General features: G+C 37.9%; 2 protein-coding genes across 2 annotated transcripts; both read right to left on the reverse strand.

The window, feature by feature from the left end:
* Positions 1 to 140: 140 nt before the first annotated feature.
* LOC113109339 (V-set domain-containing T-cell activation inhibitor 1-like) lies at positions 141 to 4,171 on the reverse strand. Its single transcript, XM_026272955.1, has 5 exons — positions 4,140 to 4,171; positions 3,987 to 4,051; positions 3,557 to 3,916; positions 536 to 793; positions 141 to 250 (listed from the first exon to the last, which is right to left on the reverse strand). Exons 1-5 carry the CDS (start codon positions 4,169 to 4,171, stop codon positions 141 to 143), a joined length of 825 nt encoding a protein of 274 aa, XP_026128740.1.
* Positions 4,172 to 6,424: 2,253 nt separating this feature from the next.
* On the reverse strand, positions 6,425 to 20,278 carry LOC113108049 (poly [ADP-ribose] polymerase 4-like). The gene is made up of 31 exons (XM_026270874.1): positions 20,153 to 20,278; positions 17,969 to 18,067; positions 17,719 to 17,877; positions 17,482 to 17,619; positions 17,233 to 17,391; positions 16,952 to 17,103; positions 16,747 to 16,878; positions 16,066 to 16,164; positions 15,750 to 15,933; positions 15,502 to 15,648; positions 15,179 to 15,346; positions 14,779 to 14,910; positions 14,604 to 14,690; positions 14,346 to 14,510; positions 14,215 to 14,258; positions 13,878 to 13,956; positions 13,638 to 13,775; positions 13,307 to 13,514; positions 13,123 to 13,193; positions 12,860 to 13,047; positions 12,681 to 12,780; positions 12,397 to 12,567; positions 11,700 to 11,780; positions 11,532 to 11,612; positions 11,344 to 11,439; positions 8,283 to 8,454; positions 7,698 to 8,177; positions 7,341 to 7,462; positions 7,150 to 7,252; positions 6,770 to 6,902; positions 6,425 to 6,688 (listed from the first exon to the last, which is right to left on the reverse strand). Exons 1-31 carry the CDS (start codon positions 20,276 to 20,278, stop codon positions 6,487 to 6,489), a joined length of 4,416 nt encoding a protein of 1,471 aa, XP_026126659.1. The 3' UTR covers positions 6,425 to 6,486.
* Between the last annotated feature and the right edge of the window lie 698 nt (positions 20,279 to 20,976).

The following is a 20,976-nucleotide window of genomic DNA, read 5'->3' on the forward strand; positions in this document are numbered from 1 at the left end:
AACCAAGTAGAATTATATTCTTGTTTAAAAAAAAAAAAAAAAACTTTTTGCTTTAATAAATTCTACAGATATATATATATATATATATATATATATATATTTTTTTTTTTTTTTTTTTTTTTTTTTACTGGATACAGCATCTACTGGATTGCAGAAAGCATAAGGATGACTGTGAGCAGAATTTGTAAGGATGGCACTATTGTAGATGCAGCACTGAATATGAAGTATGTCCTTTCTGTCACGCTGTTTGCTGAGAAAAAACACAAAGAAAAGCAACATTTACTTTATAACAGAAGCATAGTTTTTAGGTTGCATTTGTGCAACCCATTATTCGCTATGCATAGCCATCTGCATGTGTCATGATATTTAATGTATCACATCCAGTTTGTTTATCCAAAGTTCTCATTAAATTTGATTTTATAATCTTGATTTGACATGCAATTCTCTGAGTAAATGGTATGATTTTGGGTGAGTCCTGCTTAATAATTAGTTTTATCTTTACACTTTTTTTTTTCTGTCAGCATCACTATTTTACCTGTTATAGTTGCCTCTGAGATAGCTTTCACAAGACTGTTCTGGATAAGACAGGTGTAGGTGTCATCTTCCTTTACTGGGTCTTTGAGGACACTAGCAACTCGCACGATTCCTGCAGTGTTGTTGAGAAACTGGGTGCTGCTGTTTAGAAGCTGCCCACTCTGACTCAACCAGCTAACCTCTGGTTGGGGAAACCATTTATGAGCCTGAGCAAACAGAGACCCATCTTGCCGTTGAGTAAATGTGGGAGCTGAGAATGCTGCAAACAATATAGAGATTTGAGTAAAAAGCAAAATTCGATATGAGCAGATATACATTTAAATATATGAGATAAATATAATTTTTATTATGTGTTTCTGTCTGTGTGTGTGTTAAGAAACAAAAACGTTTCACTAAAGATTTTTGTTTTCAGCATCTTATTGAAAACATATTTAGTTTTAATAATTCAGTGCTTGCAAACACAAGTTATTTCCTTTTTTTCACTTTTAAGGAAAAAACAGATGTCTTTATGGTAATGTTTTTCAAGGCGGTTATGGACAAATTAGCCAATGTGTAGAAATAACAATAAATAATAACAGGAAAAATCCTTCTTGTTTCATTAGACAAACAGTCTTTACATTCCATCTCTTAAAACTGAGATAATATTTCACCAGAACAGTCCTCTTGGAGCAAATCTTTTTCATCTGAATTTCTTTTTTTATATATATCCAGTAAATAAAGAAATGTTGTTGAAATATTATAAGGGTGCAAAAATAAATCAATAATGTCTATTAGATTTTAAACAACTATTTTATTAATAAACAGAGTTGACCCTTTAAGTAACCGATGGACTGTCAATTCTGCCACATTGTCAGCATTGTTACTCTACCTTGGCAATAGAGTTTGACACAAAGTGTGATCAATGAAAAAAAAAATCAGTTTTCTTTTTGATATTGTGGTAACAGATGTGACACTTTATAAAATAACTCTTGGTGTAAGAACCTTCTAGATCCAAATACTTTCTTATTGAGAGCACATATAGTTTCAGTGCTTCAGATCTTAACAGTTAGGGAAAGTGACATCATTTCCTGTATCTTACATAGTTGTGGGAGATAATTCCACTAATTTAAAGGCAAAGTATAGTACAGTAAAATAGTTGATGCAAGATTTATGGACACATTTTTATAAGAACAAAGTTTTTTTTTTTTTTTTATGTTGTAGAAATATTTCCAAAAGAAAAGTACAATAAAATATTTTGATTACACAATGATACATGATGGAAAAAATGCACTGACTAATTCATCATGATTTTCAGCTATTTAAAACATGAATGAAAAGCCGAAGAAGTAGCCTAATAACGATTGCAGATATATTCATGTGTTTCATTCCTAAGTGAATCTGTTTTAAACAAATCTTTGAATCAATGATTCAGTGACTTACTCATAAACATTAATTCCAGAATGAATTAGGGTTTTGAATCAATTGTTTAAATGAATGATTCAGTGAAGCATACAGACAATGGGTCTCATTCATGAAACATTCGTAAATATACGAGTAAATATCTGAGTGATTTGCGCGTAAAGAAAACTTCCCGAAAACTCTTCTCCTGATTCACAAAAACTTCGTAAACGTCAGATGTGATAGTGAAATGTGTGTGTGTGTTAATGAATTCCAATCAGTCGTAAATGGGACGCGCGTGCACGCTCACTCTCAATTACCATAAATCCCGCCTATTAAATCCGACTGACAACTATATATGATATATATGTGCATCATATCATGACACCAAACGAAGGATTTCAACATGTCTTCTCAAAAGCGACTGAAAAAGAAACATTTCTCAGCTGCAGAAATTGAAGTTTTATAATCAGAAGTTCATTCAAAACGCCACATTTTATTTTCAAGCGTAGGCTACTAGTGGCATATCAGGTCCTAAAAAAGGAAGTTTGGCAGCATATTACAGATCCTCCCTTACGAAAAATTACCATGGTTTTATTATAGTAAAACTGTAGTAACCCATGTTTTTTTGGCGTATTGACTCCCATTTGTCTAACCACAGATTTACTACATATACCGTGGTTAAACTGGTTAATATAGCAAAACCATGGTTAATTTGTGGTTACCATGGTTTAACTATAGTAACCATGGTTTTTTGGTTTCATTTGTAGTAAAACCATGGTTAATTTCCGTAAGGGCTATACTGGCTCTCATAATAAAAGTTAAAAGAAAAACCGTATCTAATTAATATATATAATATTTTTTTCAAAATGCTGTGTAAATATGTACCCGATTATGAATTAAAATGCAGCCGTATTAATGAGCAAAACGTTCAGACGTTAAACGCACTATTTACGCGTGGCTGGGAGCAGGTGTAAATTTCTTTCGTACCAACTAACATTTGGAAAATACGAACGTTTTAATGAATCCGAAAATTTACGCCAAAACCACTTTACACGCGATTTACACAAAAATTCGTTCTGCTCGTGTTTCATGAATGAGACCCAGTGGCTGTGTCCAAATTCACATACTTCCTGAGTACATACTTCTTATAGGCTACTTAACAGCCATTGAACATATGTTCTATACAGTATGAATGTAATCTGGATGTACTACATTTGTCATGCTGTCATTGTTGTGAGCTACCAGCTTCAGTCGCTTCACTGTAATTCACAAATATTCTCTCGTGGCCTGATGTGATAGTAAACTGTCCCTTGGATGCACACTCCAGAATCTAGCCAGAAGTAGTTACGTCATCCAGAGACTTTTGGTCTTCTGTTTTATGAATATTGTGAATTCGGACATACTACTCTCTTCACTAGCATTTTTTTCACCCACCAAGTATGCGCTTTCAGATGCAGCCAGTTGTTTGTGTTGTGAATCAGGGTTTTGAATGAATCATTTGAGTAAAAGTTTCAGTGACTTACTCATTAAAAGAGTCATTTGTCGCCACCTACTGGCGTATCTGAAGTATAAAGCAGAACTACATACTCTGGTTTTAAACATTAATGTACTTTTGAAAGAAATGAATAAAAAATGTATTTACCAGCCACTCTAAGGTTAACGCTGGTAGTTCCTGAGACTTTTGGTGCATTGACAGAGCAGCGATACACACCCTCATCCTCCAGCTTCACATTTCTCAGCAGTAGGGAAGCATTGCCCACTGATATCACATCTGAGAACAGTTGAGCCCTGTTTTTGAACTGTGTGTTCTGCCCCTGAAGCTGGGCTGCTTTGTTTTTGTATTCATAGACCACCCCACTGACAGAGTCTTTCAGCCAAGTAATTGACACATCATTGAATTGCTCTTTGCCACTGTTGCTAAGGAACCTGCAATCCAGGACCACATCCTCAGCAAGGTTCCCCACAGTAGAGGGACTTCTGCTATCAACGGTACCTTGGGACACTTGGAAACAAACAAGCACACGATAACTAAAAAGTCTAAATGCATTTTTAAAACAAAACGTTTTACTAACCTGAAAATGCAATGGCCAGAATGAAAATGATGAGTCCTGAAATTAATACTATGAGAAAAATCATACTGCAAAAGACAAATTTGATGAACATTCAATACCGACTCGGTACATACTATAATTTTCAGCCTGAAATGGTTTGAAAAAGTCTTTTACCTTCCAAAGATTATTTGTCCTAATGAAGCCATTCTGGTGACCTGCTCCTACATTTAAGCAGTGTCTCTGATGAAGTGATGTAGCACTCTGCTCAGCATCTCTGTAGAAGGCATGATAAATCAACAGGATGAGCGCTTTCCAATCCCCTCAGACTAGTTTTAAACTTTACTTCCAGTGAAGGAGATCAGCACCTCCTCCTCCCTGTGTCAATATTACCTCTGAGATGTGAGTCCTGACACTCTTGATAACACATTCGCAGCTTGAATGAACCATTTTATCTAATAAATTGGGATCGTGCTCATAACACTAAACGCAAATGGGTTTCTTTCTTCTGCTGTACACAAAATAAGATATTTTTAAGAATTTTGGTAACCAAACAGTTGATGGCCATTGACTTCCATAGAAAAAACAACAACTATGGAAGAAAACCATCATTTGTTTGGGAAGCAAAGTTTCTTCAAAATACCTTTTTTTGAGTTTAAGAGAAGAGGGAAACTCATACAGGTTTGGAACAACATGAAGGCGAGCAAATGAAGACAATATATTCATTTTTGGATGAACTATCCCTTTAAGGAAAAAAGATGTACAGAAACCTGTAATTTTAATTTAATGCTTAACACGAAATGCAGTGCATTGGAATGAGTCTTGATATTTTATTTTAAAACTTTTAAAATGTCCACCTTGAAAAAAGCTGTTCTTGTGTTAGATGCAAAAAAAAGGTATTAAATTAAACAACTAAAATTATTTGCTTTGAACAATCTAATGCACATTTCTTTCTAAATGTATCTAACTAGAGCTATGTCGAGTTTTGTGGTGTTTGATAAAGGGCTTTGTCATCTTGATTTAATTTTGTGAAATTGGTGTATGATACTGAGAAATTATATACCAGCTGAAAAACACATGCTGGCACAGGAATTAATGTGTGTTTTGCAATTGTGGTCTTGGACACAGACATTCAAGCAAAATGACTTGAAAAATGTACAATGTTTTTATATAAAACTTATTGGAGTAGGTTTTAAAAGAATATACTATTTTTTTGTCTTTTTACTTCAAAATTTGACATTTAATTCAATGTGTTATTTGCCATTTCTTTGTAACTGCTTAAAAATGTACAAATTATTTCTGAGTGAAAACTGCTTAAAAGTAAATAACACAATTTTTCCAGTATCACAATATTTATTGCACAAACATCTGTTAATTTACAGGAAATCTGTCCGCAAAGGTTTTTGGAAAGAGGAAGTTAATTTATGCTGTTTCAATTTAGACAATTTTACTGACTAGTTGTTCTGTTACCAGACAAAACAGGATCAGGATTTCTGACAGGATCTAGAGCCACATTTATAAAGCATGCGTATGCACAGATTTGATTTTAGAGTGTGTATACGCTTAAATCCCCGCCACTGCTCATATTTGTAAAAACTGCATTTGACATGGAAAAGTGCTTAGCGTCATATCAGGGTCTGAGCAGACGTACACACTCCAGGATTTTTGAAAATGTAAGTTCTTGCAGCTTGCTGTTCTGAATTAAAGGATTTGTACGGTGACTGGTGATCTTTTATATGTAAATTACATTAATTAGAAGTCATTTACAAGGCAGAGAGCTGAAACCATCCAGTTGCATGCAAGCTCAAGATCATTTGCCATTCATAGATTTCACATTTGAAAGAGAGGGGTACATGCGTTTTCTGTGCGTACGTTCATTTTATCAATCAAATGTATGCATATTTGAGAGATGAATCCCAAGATCAAATTTAGAATGGTTTCTGCACAATATTTTCTAAATGAGGCCCCAGCTGTCTGGGGCTGGATCTGATATTTCCAACAAAATCCAAAAGTCATGGATCCAAATTCTAACAAGATCTAACAAACGATAACTAAAACTAAACTAAAGCTAAAATTAAAATAACAAACAATACTTTAAATAACTGAAATAAAGTATATAATAAAATAAAAAACTTTTAATTTATTTTCCAAATCAACGTTTCACATTTTCAATTACTTTAACTTGATTCACTGAAATAGCTTTATAATGAATAAAAACAGTGATTACTTGGTTTGTGATTATACAATTATGCTGTTTCATAAAAATAAAGTAAACTTCACAAAAATTGATTTATTGGACTGTACTTGTTAAGATCCTTGTCAATTTTAATCAGTTATCAAGCTGGCCTGTCAACTAGTTAGTTTTGCATTATTTACTTGTAAATACTTTTTTACATACAATTTTAAGTGTGACTAAAGGTGTCCACATATATTTCTGAGACACTTTAAGGCCATTTCTGCAATATTAAGCTAACACCAAGTGAAGCAACAACTGTCAATGAAAAGGAATGTTTTTGTAAAGTTTCTACATGACTGATACATCCATACGCCTCTCCAGGACAGGTTTGAGTGGGGAATATGGGGGTGGAGGATCACAGCCCAGTAGTTGACGAGTAGATGATTCCCAATCCCAGCCGATCTCCAGCCTGCTGCACACACACGGATACTGTCTGTCTGTCCGACAGGCCCAGTCCACGGCCCTCTTCACTGCCTCCCAGTACATCGGTCTGAATGAAGACGAGCAGAAAGTCATGATTCCAAAGATACAAGAGTCAATCACTACACTGCATGAGGACGTGTGCTGGTACCTGGGCTCCTGGGACTCTTTTAGTCGGAGGAGAGACTCGAGCAGCCGTCCCACTTCTAGCTGCTTCACCCGGATCAGCTGCAATACCAGCAGAGTCGCTACCAGCCTCAGAATTTCAGCATGAGCCTTCACACCTGACACACAAAACATGTGACTGATTTACTGATTCGGACTCACAAACGGTCTGAAAAATAGAGATCTGATCATTTTAAGCTATATTCATTTTGCACTTTACTCTGAAAAGCACTTTCTCATTCTAGCAAGGTCTACATGTGGCAACTAAATGGCGCATATGAACAGCTGTCTAAATGGGCAGTTCTTGCTGAGAATAAGCTGCAATATGGCCCAGACCAGCAACAGGAATGTAAGAAATCTTCTTACCAAAAGAACGGATGCCTTTCTCCTGAAGGAAGACATTTGTGAAAAAGTCCACGTCCAGGTTGAGGAACCTGCTCAGCCTGTCAGTGCACTCCCAGTATCCATCCTATATCCAAATACATTGCATATGTTCATAGTCCCTCACACATTTACATACTGTATATAATCTAGTGTATTAAATCATGTGTAAACACCTCATGCTGAAGTTCAAACAGCTCATTCCAGGCCACTGGTCTGCTTATCGGTTTCCCCAGGAGCGACAGACTCAAATTCTCTCCAAACATTTGTTGTTGCCGAGATGCTCTAAAGCTAAAAACTTAGAAACCAGAAAACTGTTTAATAGCAAACTCAGGAACTGTGGGTGACCAAAGAGAACAGAAGGAGCAGGAAGAGGGGGAGCCGAGAAGCAAGCTGCACTGTGTGTAGCTTCATTTGAGAAAGGATAGAAAGAGGAGACAATGATACAAAAATGAGATAAACAACAGAAAGCTACTTTTACTTCATCTCAACATTTATCACAGATGAAACCTCATCAATTTAAGTCAACTTACCAGCTTCAGAAGACAGAGCGGCTATTCGTTGTTGTGGTCCTTTTTGTGCCTTTTGCTGCTGTTTTAGAGATGCTCCAAAGAGTCCAGTAGCTGTGGAACCAAAACCAAAATGCCCATTTGTACTTTTGAGGAGACCACCAAAGCCACCAGATTCAGGGAGAGAGGGTGTTGCAGACAACAAAGGTTGATCGAAGACAATGGGGTAACCAGCCCTTTGCCTCCTGGAAAAATCCTCCATCCTGCGACTGCGAGAAATAGGAAGGCTTGAAGCCATGCAAAAGCATGGCTGAAATATGTGACAAAGAGGAGGATCTGTAAAGAGAACATGACTTGAGGTGTCAAGCTCAGTGTAGTTCTCTGTGGAACAGGAAAAGGTAGAACTCTTGGGGGAAATTATTGGAGTGATTTCTTTTTGGGAAACAGGTCCATAGTCCATGTATTCCCCTGATTCAGATCTACTAAAATAAGAGTGAGGAGGCTCTGAGGACAAAAAATGGGCAGCAGGGTAAATGAGATGACTATCAATCAAGGAAAGAGGTTCCATTAACTCTTGATGGAGACTACGAATGCTAAAAGAACCAATACCATCCACCGGGTCAGCTACGTTATTCGTGCCTGTCTGGGAATCAAGGCTGTGACTAATATGCACAGCCTTCAGGTTCTCTTCAGTCCAGCCCATATATGGCAAAATATCCACATCCTCCTCTGATATGATTTTAGGAATATCTGTGAATCCGATGTCAAGCTCATTCTGCTTCTGCAAAGAGCCAATGATATTATTAGTTGGTATTTTTTAATGTGATTCAGTTTAAAATAATTCACAGAAATTACTTCATGGCATATTTTACTTAGAAGTACTTTGATTCTACCTTTTTGTGCAAAAAAGGTGATTCCCTGTGTGTACAGATGTTCACATGTTCTTTATTACCAATATTAAACACTTTATTTGTGTGTAAACTCTTTATTATAATGGCATGACTTACTAAATACAAAACATTAAAACATATTTTTCAGATACTGTATATATAGGTGCATCTCAAAAAATCAAAAAAATGTTGTTGTAACATTTCAAAAAGGGAAACTTTCATATATCCTAGATTCAAAGTAAAACATTTCAAACGTTTTTTTATTTTTTGATTATTAGAGCTTACAGCTCATGAAAGTCAAAAATCCAGTATCTCAGAATATTAGAATATTTACATCTGAGTTACATTAAATGACCATCCCTAGTATCTCATGTTCTTTGGGGAAGACTTCTGACATGACAATGGTCCAAAATAAAATAACTGACACCCTCCACAAAGAGGCTAAGTCACAAAAGGTCTGAAAGGGTTAAGCCTGAAAGGGGAGGCTGTCCACAGAGTGCTGTATCAAAGTGTTATGACCTCGAGTTGGTCTAGGGATAATGGAGTCTAGCTTTTAAAAAAGATAGGTAAAGAAAAAGATAAAGAAACACATACAAAAAATGTGCAGGACAAAGGCATGAAACCGGAACAATATAATGCAACTCAGTAGCCGCATTTCCACTGTCGGGCCAGTGCGAGCCAGGGCTTAAAGCGGGCCGGGCGGGGCTCATAGCCCCGGGCCAGTAGCACCGAGGCCAGAATAGCGCAGTGTTTCCACAGTGGAGCTTGAAGCACCGCTGCGCATCACTAAAACACGCCCTTTACACGCCTCTCAGAACAACGTCATGCAACCTCATTATTTCACTAACAAAGAGAAGTTATCAGAAAACTAAGAAATAAGTCACTGGAACATGCGCGATCACAAAACGAACGTTTGTTTGCATGCTTTGTTATATATTCACATTCAAAAGCATCGATGTTTTAACTATAGAATAAGTGATGCATTGATCATATTGATTTAATTTATCAAGACTCAAAATTAATCACACATAAATACACTTTCTATTTTATTTATTTATTTTTAACGCTTATGAAAATAGCCTGCTTATTCAGTCGAGTCTGTTTCTGTTTATTTGGAGTCACAGTGGCCTATACATCACATTAAGAATGAATGATATCTTTATTTTTATAAAGGCTCCCGAACAAAAACATTATTATATTTTTATGATAGGCAACATGAGCTAAACTCTCGAGACGAGGCTTGTGATAGATAATATAAGTTACTAAATAAATACACGATTGTGATAGAGAATAAGAAGCTGACGTCTGATTTCTTCAAGCAGTCATATTTTACCATGTTTAATGTTAATGCCCAGCGTGCATAGTCTTTTGCATCGCTTATAAATATTTCAGCCTTGTATGGTGATTATAATACACATTGGATCAAGTTATTTCAAACACTCGCTGCTGACTGAAAGTGAGTTTTGAGCTCAACTTATTTAAATAAAGTGTTTAATGCTGGTGTTAAAGCGGTTATCTTTCTGAAATGATCCACAGCACATACTCTCTATTTTTATAAAAGCTCCCGAACAAAAATCATTATTATATTTTGATGATATGCAACGTGGAGCTAAACTCACGAAACAAGACGACAGATAAAATGTTACTTAATAAATACACAATTGTGATAGAGAATAATAAGCTGATGTCTGAATTCTCCAAGCGGTCATATTTACCATGTTTACCATGGTAATGTTAATGTTTAGCGTGCATAGTCTTTTACATCGCTTATAAATATTTCTGCCTTGTTTAGTGATTATAATCCACATCGGATCAAGTTATTTCAAACACTCGCTGCTGACTAAGAGTGAGTTTTGAGCTCAACTAATTTTAAAAAGTCTTTAATACTGGTGTTAAAGCTGTTATCTTTTTTAAATGATCCGCGCTGACGCTCTCTAGACACGGAGAAACTCCGCCTTTGTTCATAACCCCTCCTCTAGCCCCAGCTGGCCCGCTTTGGCCCAAGGATTTCGTCAGGCCGAAAAAACCTGGCCGTTGTCCCCAAGGAAGCCCCGGCGAGGCACGATCAAGCCCCGGAAGTGACAGTGGAAACGCGACTGGCCCTGGCACGCACTAGCACGCCCGGTCTTAGCTCGATAGTGGAAACACGGCTAGTGATTTATTCAGGGTAAGTACGAGGTAAAATAAAGGTTTTATAATGAAATAAAGAAAGTGGTATATATGTACAGTATTTACAGTAACAATGATACACAAGACAGAGAGAGCGGGAAGAAGGAACGTGGGCGGCGCTAAACAAAAAAATCAATAAACTAAACACCCTCTAGCTATTGGTAGCTATTGGTGCTACTCTATAGCTTTATGGAGATGCTGATTTCATTTTACAGCAGGACTTCGGCACCTGCCCACAGTCCCAAAACCACTTCCAAGTGGTTTGCTGACCATGATATTACTGTGCTTGATTGGCCAGCCAACATGCCTGACCTGAACCTCAAAGAGAATCTATGGGATATTTTCTAGAGAAAGATGAGAAACAGTCGATCCAACAATTCAGACAAGCTGAAGGCTCAATAGTGCCTCAGCAGTGCCCCAGGCTGATCTCATGATATTCAAATTTTTTGGAGATGGACCTGTATATATTGGCATTTAAAATCTCACATCAGTCAACCACTAACCAAGCTACAAATGTTTTATTTCTGAGGATAACAATAAGCTACTTAATACAGATTTGACATTAATTCTGAAACTGGAGTTTTTTATATTTAAATGATCAGCAATCATACCCTCTCTTCAATGGCGACAAAGCTTGTGAATTGGGACAAGATGGAGAACTCTTTACTGAGCTCAATGATGTAGGACTTCAGCTCTGCTTTCTTCTCCTGATAAAGAGATAAACACAGCGATTCAAGTTCTTCTGTTAGCAGATCTGCCAGTTATATAAAAAATATCATCACACAGCTAAATACTGTACCTCGTGTTCTGCCTCACTGTTAGCTAGAATGCCATCTTCATAGTCTCTGATAATCGCTCTTGCTGTTAACTTGTGAAGAAACTACACACACACACACAACTCTACAAACACCTGATAAACAACTGATGGGGTTTCAGATTATATGAAGAATTTAAGATGTTCACTCACAGTTCCCTTTGTCTTTTGCAGTTCTGTGGTGGAAACCATTGTTTTGATCTCTTGTCCACTCAAATCACCAAACAGTGTGGCCTAAATGAGCGAATATTACACAATTCAAAACAATACACAAAGACAAATCACTGGGGATTTCATCTAAAATATCTATCTTAATATTTTACACAGGTATTTTAAATCTTGAAAAATCTTGATAGTTGATAGCTATCTTAATAACTAAAAATAACTAAGCCATGTTTGCACACTGCTGGTTACTAAATTTAAAATGATATGAAGAAAGATTTTTGAACTATTTTAGTTAATTAGATGCACCAATCAGGGGAGTGGAACTGGGACCTGAATTTACATCAAATATTTCCAAACACCACTGCATGCCACTGGCACAAATACAAAAGTAATCTGTAAAAAAAAAACATCAGTATTTACAGTATTTCTTGATACATCTACATTCAGTGTTCATGAACATTTTTCAGTGATTCAGTGACTTAGAGTTCTGAATCAATTAATGGAAACAGTTTGTAGTGATTCACAATGAAAACTCTATCTGTAACACTGAATAAAGACTAAAATTACCACTACATTCAAGATGTCGATGGTTTTTGTTGTTGTGAATATTCAATATATGACCCATTCCTAATAACAACTACAATAGTTATTAACAATGCAGTTTAGTAAAGTAAAGTCTGTCTACCTGAGTGCAGTGTGGCACAAATCCGTAAACGAGAGTGTGACAGTCAGTGAAGAGAGCGTGAAGCTGTGAGGGGGCTTGAACAGGACGGGACGCTGTGGGATTAAACTGCTGCCACTTCACTGCCACTGATCTGCAGCCTGGAGAATCCATACGCCGAACCTGAGCCCGCACCTGAAATTACCCACAAATCTCTTCAATGAAAGCCTCAGACTCAAGCCTGGCCAATATCGGAAAGATAATATTTCCAATTAAGTTGTTAAAAAATTCAATAGAGTGTGATTCACCTTCTCTGTCCAAGTGTGTTTCATCTTTGTGTCAAAAAACTCATATGTTCCTCCACCTGCCTGAGCCAAAGCTCTGAGCATATGACGATTAGCTGTCAAGCTAGACAAACACAAACCTTATGTTCAGAAATTCAGTGTAAATGAAGGAGAAAAATAAAGAGATTTGATTAAAGGCAGACCTGAGTCCGCAGGTGAAGAGGCGCGTGTGGCAGGAGTTTTCTCGGACCAGCTGTAGGGTCAGAGGCTGGTTCTGAACATGTCCATCAGAGAGCAGCAGGATGTTCCTCACGCCCCGGGAGGGAGGCAGCAGACTCAGACTCCGGAGAGGCCGCCACAGATCAGTGCCACCACCAGAGCCGCCACATGACTGAAGAGAGGAGAAATGCAATGATACGCAAAGAAACTGAGTTTCAGAACCATCTTTAACCATTTGTAAACTCACCATAATAAATTTCCTGGCTGCTTCAGATGCCTCATCTAAACCCACTGGTGCAGGAAAAGCTTCCCTGTAATCTGTAAAAACAAACATTTATAATGCTTTACAATGCATTACAAAAATAAGAGAAATAGAAATGTCCACATGATGATCAATAAAACAGTATCAGACGGTTTGAGTGAGCTCTAACCAGTGCTGAAAGAGATGATGTTGATCTTCACTGAGCGGTCCAGAGATCTGAGGACATGAAGGGCAATCCTGCGGGCGTTCAGCATGGTGTCTCCCTGCATGGACTTGGAGGAGTCCAGTAGAATGACCACATCGCTCACATTAGAGGGACCTGCAGAGCCGGACACCCCGCTTGACTTAAAGTCTGGATAAAACACCAGCATGCAGGCCTGCAGGGATCAGCTCCGTATCAGTGTTCATTTTTGCCAGGGTGCGTAAGTTGGAAAGTGCCATTTTTTGTGTGCAATAACCATGAAAGTTAGGAAAGCAGATGGGATTAATTATTTCTTTACCTGACTATGTTTATCTGGATGGTTCTCGACCCACATTCTGGGCATGTGGATATTAGAAAGACTGAAGGACACCTGTAACCCTTCAGATCCCAAAGTCTGTCCCGGTAACGTGCTGATCACTGCCTTACAGTCTGTCCTCTGAACAGGGGAAACACTAATACTGTTAATATAGTCTACTTCATTTATTTTTTATTTTACTAATTATTTTACTAAGACAATGCACCAAAATGAACTGATAACCTTGGTTTTGATGCGGTGTGAAGAGCTTAAGTTGATAATCTCATAAGGCATTTCAATGGACATAGACAGAGAAAACTCCCTGAAGACAGATAAAGAAAATGAAAGCGAGTTACAACAACGCTGTGCCTTACTTAGTGACCATTCACAGTTCAACTAGACCAGGTGCTACTCTATATAAAACATGATGTTATAAAGGTTAAAGGTTAAATGATGTTAGATGTGGTTTGCTCCATTAAATATTCAGCTTTTATTCTGTTAGTCATTAGCATGTGCGAGGAATTTTTTGTGTATCTTGAGTGATTTTCCCTGTGAATTCTCCAGTATTTTAGATCTTCACCCTTCTGAATGAAGCTCTGTCACACCAATCTTTTCAACAGTGGCCTGAAACGCAACACAAGTGTCAGTCAAAATGCTAACAATCAGCCGGCCACAAAGGATTTGAAATACAATAACAAAAGAGTGACGTACCTGAGTTGTCTGATAAAGGGCGGCTCTCTGTTCCCATGGTGCCACGCTGCCAGACAGTGAGAAGACTATAGAGCCTGCTCTGACCAGCAGCTCAGTGATGAACGTCACCTTGATCAAAACTGTGGCTCCAGGAGGAAGATTCCCCACACTGATGGTAAATACATCCTGCCTCACATAAACACATATGACCTTAAAGAAACCTTTTGAATGATACATCATCTCACACACTTGAGCTCCAGATCAGTTACAGTAACTCACAGGTGCATCCTGGTCCATCAGGTACGCTCCATGGCCTTTCTCTATGGCTTGCTTGTACTCTTTACGAGCCTGCTCCTTTTCCTTTACCTACAGGACAAAAACAGACATTGTTAATTGATGAAAAAGATGTTTAAAGAGACCAGGCTGCATTTGACAAATTCTGAAAGACTCTGACCTTTCCAATGCCATGTTTTCCATTGATAAAGGCTTCAAATCCACACACCGCTGCCGTCTCTTCCAGTGGAAAGACATACTTTGCTTCAATGGGAACAGCACTCTGGTTTGTGTAAGTCTGGAATACGATGACCTGGTGGAAGTCGAGATGAAATTAATGTTGCAGTTTGGAATTATATTTCAGTGTTTGGATGTGGGATTTTCAGCCTTTTAATTTGTTAATTCTGTTGCTTTTTATTTCATGCCTTTGTTCCCGTGGTCCTGATTGTAGCCTTGTTCTAGTTTTATTTTATTAGTGTTTTTTTTTCTTCTTCATTGTGTAGTTCTTTTGGTTTACTCTGGAATGCATCATGCTCATTTCTCTTAATTTCAAAGTGCAGTCCACCGCTGTATTATCATACCTGACACAGCAGGTCCATCAGCTTGCACCTCACATTGACAGCCTGTAGAGGAAGTTTCTGACCACTGCTGTCCAGTAAACCTGCGATCATCTCCTCCAGAGGATTCTTAATGGACTCCAAATCCTCACTGTCATCACCGGGCACTAAAGAAACACATTGGCACAAAACCATGGATGAGTTTAAAAACACACATTTTAGTATATTATTCCGATTTAAATTAATTTGGTAATAAATGTAATAATTTGAGAGCATTATTTAAAACAAATTCCTCCACATATAAAAGCTGGTCTCTCTCAACATGTCCCGTTCACTAGATATTACTCACAGATTTCAGGTGTTGTGTCTGTTAGCTGTGTGAGCTGAGTGTTGATTTGAGGCTGGAACTCTTTTAACTCGTCTCCCTCCAGACTGTACTGTACCACATACTTCAGTCTGATCTGCTCTGTATTATAGACGACAAACTCATCATCCTGTCAAATATAAACACACACACACAAATGCAAGAGTCACATCAGATCCCACAAACAGAAGCAGAATATTTAAGTACACAGATAATGAGTAAGAAAAGCACCTCAAATTCAGAGAGTCTGTTTGGAGAGCGTTGGACTCCGTGTACACTGTGGTAACCGTCAGGAGCACAAGTCAAAGTGCTGTCTTTCTTCAGCAGGTCCTTACACCGACCCAATGCCACTTCACACACCAACAGCAGCCGAGAGCCGTCAGTCACACTGGGCTTGGAGTATTTCACACAAGTCCTAACACAGAGAAGAAAAAAACAAAACGTACATACTAGCTAAAATCTCCAGTTGTCATCATAATAATGGATTCACATTATTAATACATCTGTTATATTAAGAGATGACTGAGTAATGCTAAAAACCACTGACTTCAGAGAGTCACTGAAGTAGATTCCTCCTCCGAGATTCCCGATATCTGTTCTCTCAATTCCATGCTGTTCGACTCCAACCCTGGGCAGCAGCAGACCTCTATACAGAAGGTTTAAAATTGTACATTCAGTTAATTACATGGTAAGCTGATCAATCAGATTAATGACAATTAATCATATACATCTCAGCATTTTTTTAAGAAAAGACATTATTATTGCACAAGAGTGAATTATTGAATAGACACTACAAAAAGTAATTTAAACCAATGTTTAGTCAGATATTAGATTTGTGGTTTTTCAGGATTGGTCAACATGGTATTTTTGTATTGTATTTTCTGGACTATAAGTCACACTTTTTTTCATACTTTGGCTGGTCCTGCGACTTATAGTCAGGTGCGACTTATTTATCAAAATTAATTTGACATGAACCAAGAGAAATAAAACAAGAGAAAACATTAGCGTCTACAGCCGCGAGAGGGCGCTCTATGCTGCTCAGTGCTCCTGTAGTCTACACTGAAAACATAGAGTGCCCTCTCACGGCTGTAGATGATAATGTTTTCTCTTGGTTCTTGGTTCTAAATAAATGCAAAAAAAAAGGTACTTATTTCCATGGTTTTAACATTAAGATTCAGCACTTACTTAAAGTTAATATTCAAATAAATTATTTATTAATAACTCTCACCGTGACAGTATTCCAACAAAACTGCTGGGACTAGTGGAGTGGAGGAGGGGTTTAATGTTGCCTAAATTCTCCCTAAATATCTGACACTCCACTCCTCTGTTGACACGCAGTATCTGCTGAATCTGGAAAGGCCTGGAGTGCATATAAGGTTAACAATGTTCAGAAATATATTCATGTTTGAACTTCAGACCACAATCACCTTTACCTGTCCTGAAGCAGTTGAGAGACAACATGAAACTCAGGGTTTTGTGGTGGAACAACCTCAATGCTGCACCTCAGAGCCCGATACTTCCCCAGAGACGACGATGAGGGGCTTCCCAGGGTGGCCTCACTCACATTTACAATATCTCTGATCAGCTGCAGATGACAGAAGAGTTAAAAGAGCAAAAGGTCATCTGCTGAATTGCTGAATTAAAAAGCCAAATTCAAACCTGCAAAGGGATTTAATTCAGTATTTGTTTGACTTTCATTTATTTATACTGATACCTGACAAAGGTCCAGTTTCTGAGACACAAGCTTGTGTTTGGAAGGAGGGTCGATCATTCTGAGGGGCAGAAGAGTGTTGACCTCCTCCAGCAGGGCTTTGACTTCATCCTCTTTCTCAGTCTTTTGTGCCTGCAGTAACAATCCCTCCACCCTGCTCACCTGCAGCAGCACAGAGCCAATAAACACACCGGAACCGTTAAACACAGCAAATTCACTGCGCTGTGTGTGATCATCTAAGCTCATTCTCACATCATTGAGGCTGATTCTGGAGACAGGGACTGTCAGGATGTTATAAAGGGAACCGAGAGCTTCAGTCCAAACCAGCTCCACAAAGACACCAACTTCCTGTGACACGGTGCTGCAGTTCAGCTTCTCCTCCAACAGCAGCTGCCAATCAAAAGAGTGAGCAATTATTTCCCACCCATTAGTCACATGTTATACATATATCAAATGAATAAAAACAGATCTGTGTTGTGTTTATCTAACCTGCTGCAGGCTGTAGGATGCCAAGCGCTCAACCTCCGGGGAAAATGTGTGTGTCTTTGTGAATCCCTCTGTCTCCATCTCCTTCATCAGCTGTAGATACGCTTCCACAGCATCTTCAGACATCACGCAGAACACCAGCTTGTCCTGAACCACTGCGGACTACAGCAAGAGAGAGTCTGTCACCACAAGACTAATTCAGCACCTCCGTCACCATCTATGATTCCAGAGATAACAACATTAATGATCAAACCTCAGCTTCATGCAAGACTGAACACAACACACGATACTGCTGGCCTGCTCGGCCTTTGGCACTCTGCAGCTCCAGAACAGACAAAGTCTTGGGATTGACCTGAAACACACAATCAAACACTTGCAGACAGGAAAACACTTACAAACAGTTGCGGGCGCTCAAAGAATCAGCTCAAGAATGTGTGACCATACATTTTTCGTTATTTAGTTTATTTTTCCCAGATGTCCAGTAATAATTCTTTGGGAGTTCAGGGTGACATTTGAACTTCTCTTTTCCTAGTATATATGTTGACACGTTTACCGCTTAGTAGTGAAAAACAACATTATGTCAACAGTGCCACGAAAATACATGGTTTAATCTCACTAAATACTTTTACACCCCAACTATAATGTCAAACTGAAGAAACAGAATACAGAGAAAACAGATCCACTGTTAGCAAATAAAACGTATGTGGCTGTGACACTCCCATCTGTTCTGTCTCTCCACACTTTTTCATCGCACGTAAGTAAACCTTAGTTACAGTATGACTTTAGGCAAACATCTGTTTAACAAAGAAAGTATAAGAATTCCTCAAATGAGGTACAAGAGACTCCTACTTGAAGGAGGGAGGAATTCAGAGCCGGGGTATTGCAGCTCTGGGGTTAAATTATGCTCCGTCAATGACAGGAGAAGCCCTTGATCCAGACAGCTCCACACATACTGCGTCCCGACCACTGGGATCTGCAGCTTCTGGATGCTGCGCCGCCGGTTACCGCTCAGATCCTTCACACTGCTAGTGACTACAAAAGAGCACTGGAGGACATAAACTGAGGTCAGAAGAGACACTGCAGCTCTTTAGCAACTCAGTAGGACCAATGAACATGCATTACTTATTTGAAGCATTATAAAGCATAAAGTGCTTGTTAATTTTAATCACAAAAAATTTGGGCATGATTAGAAAATGTTAAATAGTCATATAAAAATGGACACACTTGTACTCTTAGCAAAGGAAATTAATGGGAAAGAGAAAAAAACTAAAAACATCAAAATACAGCAGGGGATACAATCTACAAATTAGCCATTGTGTAGATTAAACGCAGTATTACACATGGTTTTGTTTATTTCTATGGCACTAATCTACCTGTAGTAAATTTTGCTGTGTTATGTTTAACTACACTTAAAGTTAACAGTATCAGAGGGTTCAACCAATCAAATGACTGTAAATTGTTTAAATAGTGTATTCTTGAGAAGTGGGACAAAACGGTACAAAAAAAAAAAAAAAAAAAGATACCTTGTACTCAGACAAATTAAACTACATTTATGTATCTTATATGTACTATTAATGATACACCTCCCAAATATCCTGTTTTTTTAACAAAATGTGCTTTTTTTTTTTTTTTTTTTTTACCTTGGACTGTGTAATATAATTTTAACAAAACATTCTCATGTTAGCAGACAGATTACACTTTCACATGTGCCCAACAAATCCACAACAAATACTGTATATCATAATGAAATATTATCTAAATATTCAAATGACAGAGTTGACATCTGACGGTGGTGCCGAAAACCTCTCAAATACATTGAATCGGTCAATTACTGTATTAAAACAAACACAACAAACCACAATCACGTTTATAAAGTATGTTAATAAAGCTTTTATTCAAGAGTCACATTTAAGTATTTTGATATATCATCGGAACACAAAATCTTATGGTGGGGACATCTGAGGGTGTTGACAAATTTGCCATTTCTTTCACAAAACCAGTGGAGTTCATGTAGTAGCCATTTTTTTTTTTTTTCTGTTGATGCAAGGTGATAATGAAACCTGCTTCAAGAGAGTAAAATAATCAAAATATTTCAAATAATTTCCTCAAAAACTAGAAAATGGTGTTTTGACAAAGGAAATGTTAATATTAGGATTTAAAATATTCTAGACCTATAAAACTCTGACCCTGTCTGACACTGAACTGTGGCAATGGGGTCCTTTAGAGTGACAGTGGTATTCACTGATTTTAAATATTTTTATTTTTAAAACAAAGAGCAGTTACTCTTGCTGGACCCGTTTTGTCCCATGACTGAAGAATGACTGACATGTAATTTGCAACCCAAATCCTTTAAACAAATTCTCAGTGTAGCTGCTCTTAATTTGAATAGCACAAAAAAAAGAAGATAAAAGAATAAGATTAACAAATGAACAGGAACCTCTTTATTGATGACATATGAGATGTTTCCTCCATTCTCCAGAAGAGCTAATCTCAGTTTATTCTTCTCTTTAAAAGGCAGGTTCTTCACATCTAACACCACAGTACAGTTCTCAAACACTGTCATGGTCGTGGTCCCAGTGTGTCTGGATATTTGAAGAAAAGCGAAAGAACGATGAAAAACTGCGATGAATCCCGCAGTAAATATATCAATCACATTAACACTGTGAAAATAATAATAGCATGTGCATTACACATAGACATAGGTTTTGCATTGGCGTATGAAACCAAAACATGTCTGAGTAAACACATTCTCTTCGTTAAATAAAAAAGGCTTTATGCACAATACTTATTTTGGCACGTCCACAAAAGGTTACATTTCTCAAACTGCAATATTTATCTTGATAGAAAGTAGTTACAGTCTCTCTTGCTAGTTTTGTCGTGTCATTAGCAGACAGAAGAGTATCTTACCCTGGACACAGTCAGTCAGAGTCGAGTGACACGTTTAGGTTTTGAGAAAATATGAAGTAAATAATCTGCAGTGTAAAGTAGACACAAGTGCTTCCTGACTCGTACATACAGTAAAGACACGCCTCCATTCCCCCCAGGGATAAAAACATTAGAAAGTGAAAAGAAAGTGAAGTGACATTCAGCCAAGTATGTTGACCCATACTCAGAATTTGTGCTCTGCATTTAACCCATCCGAAATGCACACACACAGAGCAGTGAACACACACACACACACTGTGAGCACACACCCGGAGCAGTGGGCAGCCATTTATGCTGCGGCGCCCGGGGAGCAGTTGGGGGTTCGATGCCTTGCTC

The sequence above is a fragment of the Carassius auratus genome, chromosome 9 (assembly GCF_003368295.1).
Source record: "Carassius auratus strain Wakin chromosome 9, ASM336829v1, whole genome shotgun sequence".
NCBI lineage: Eukaryota > Metazoa > Chordata > Actinopteri > Cypriniformes > Cyprinidae > Carassius > Carassius auratus.

Coding starts and splice junctions, on each gene's coding strand:
- LOC113109339 (XM_026272955.1), bottom strand. CDS start 4,171: ATGGCTTCATTAGGACAAATAATCTTTGGAAG. Junction 4,052..4,139: donor GGACAAATAATCTTTGGAAG/GTAAAAGACTTT, acceptor TGTCTTTTGCAG/TATGATTTTTCTCATAGTAT. Junction 3,917..3,986: donor TCTGGCCATTGCATTTTCAG/GTTAGTAAAACG, acceptor TTTGTTTCCAAG/TGTCCCAAGGTACCGTTGAT.
- LOC113108049 (XM_026270874.1), bottom strand. CDS start 20,278: ATGACAGTGTTTGAGAACTGTACTGTGGTGTTAGATGTGAAGAACCTG. Junction 17,878..17,968: donor CAGTCTTGCATGAAGCTGAG/GTTTGATCATTA, acceptor CTCTTGCTGTAG/TCCGCAGTGGTTCAGGACAA. Junction 7,253..7,340: donor TGTTTGAACTTCAGCATGAG/GTGTTTACACAT, acceptor ATTTGGATATAG/GATGGATACTGGGAGTGCAC.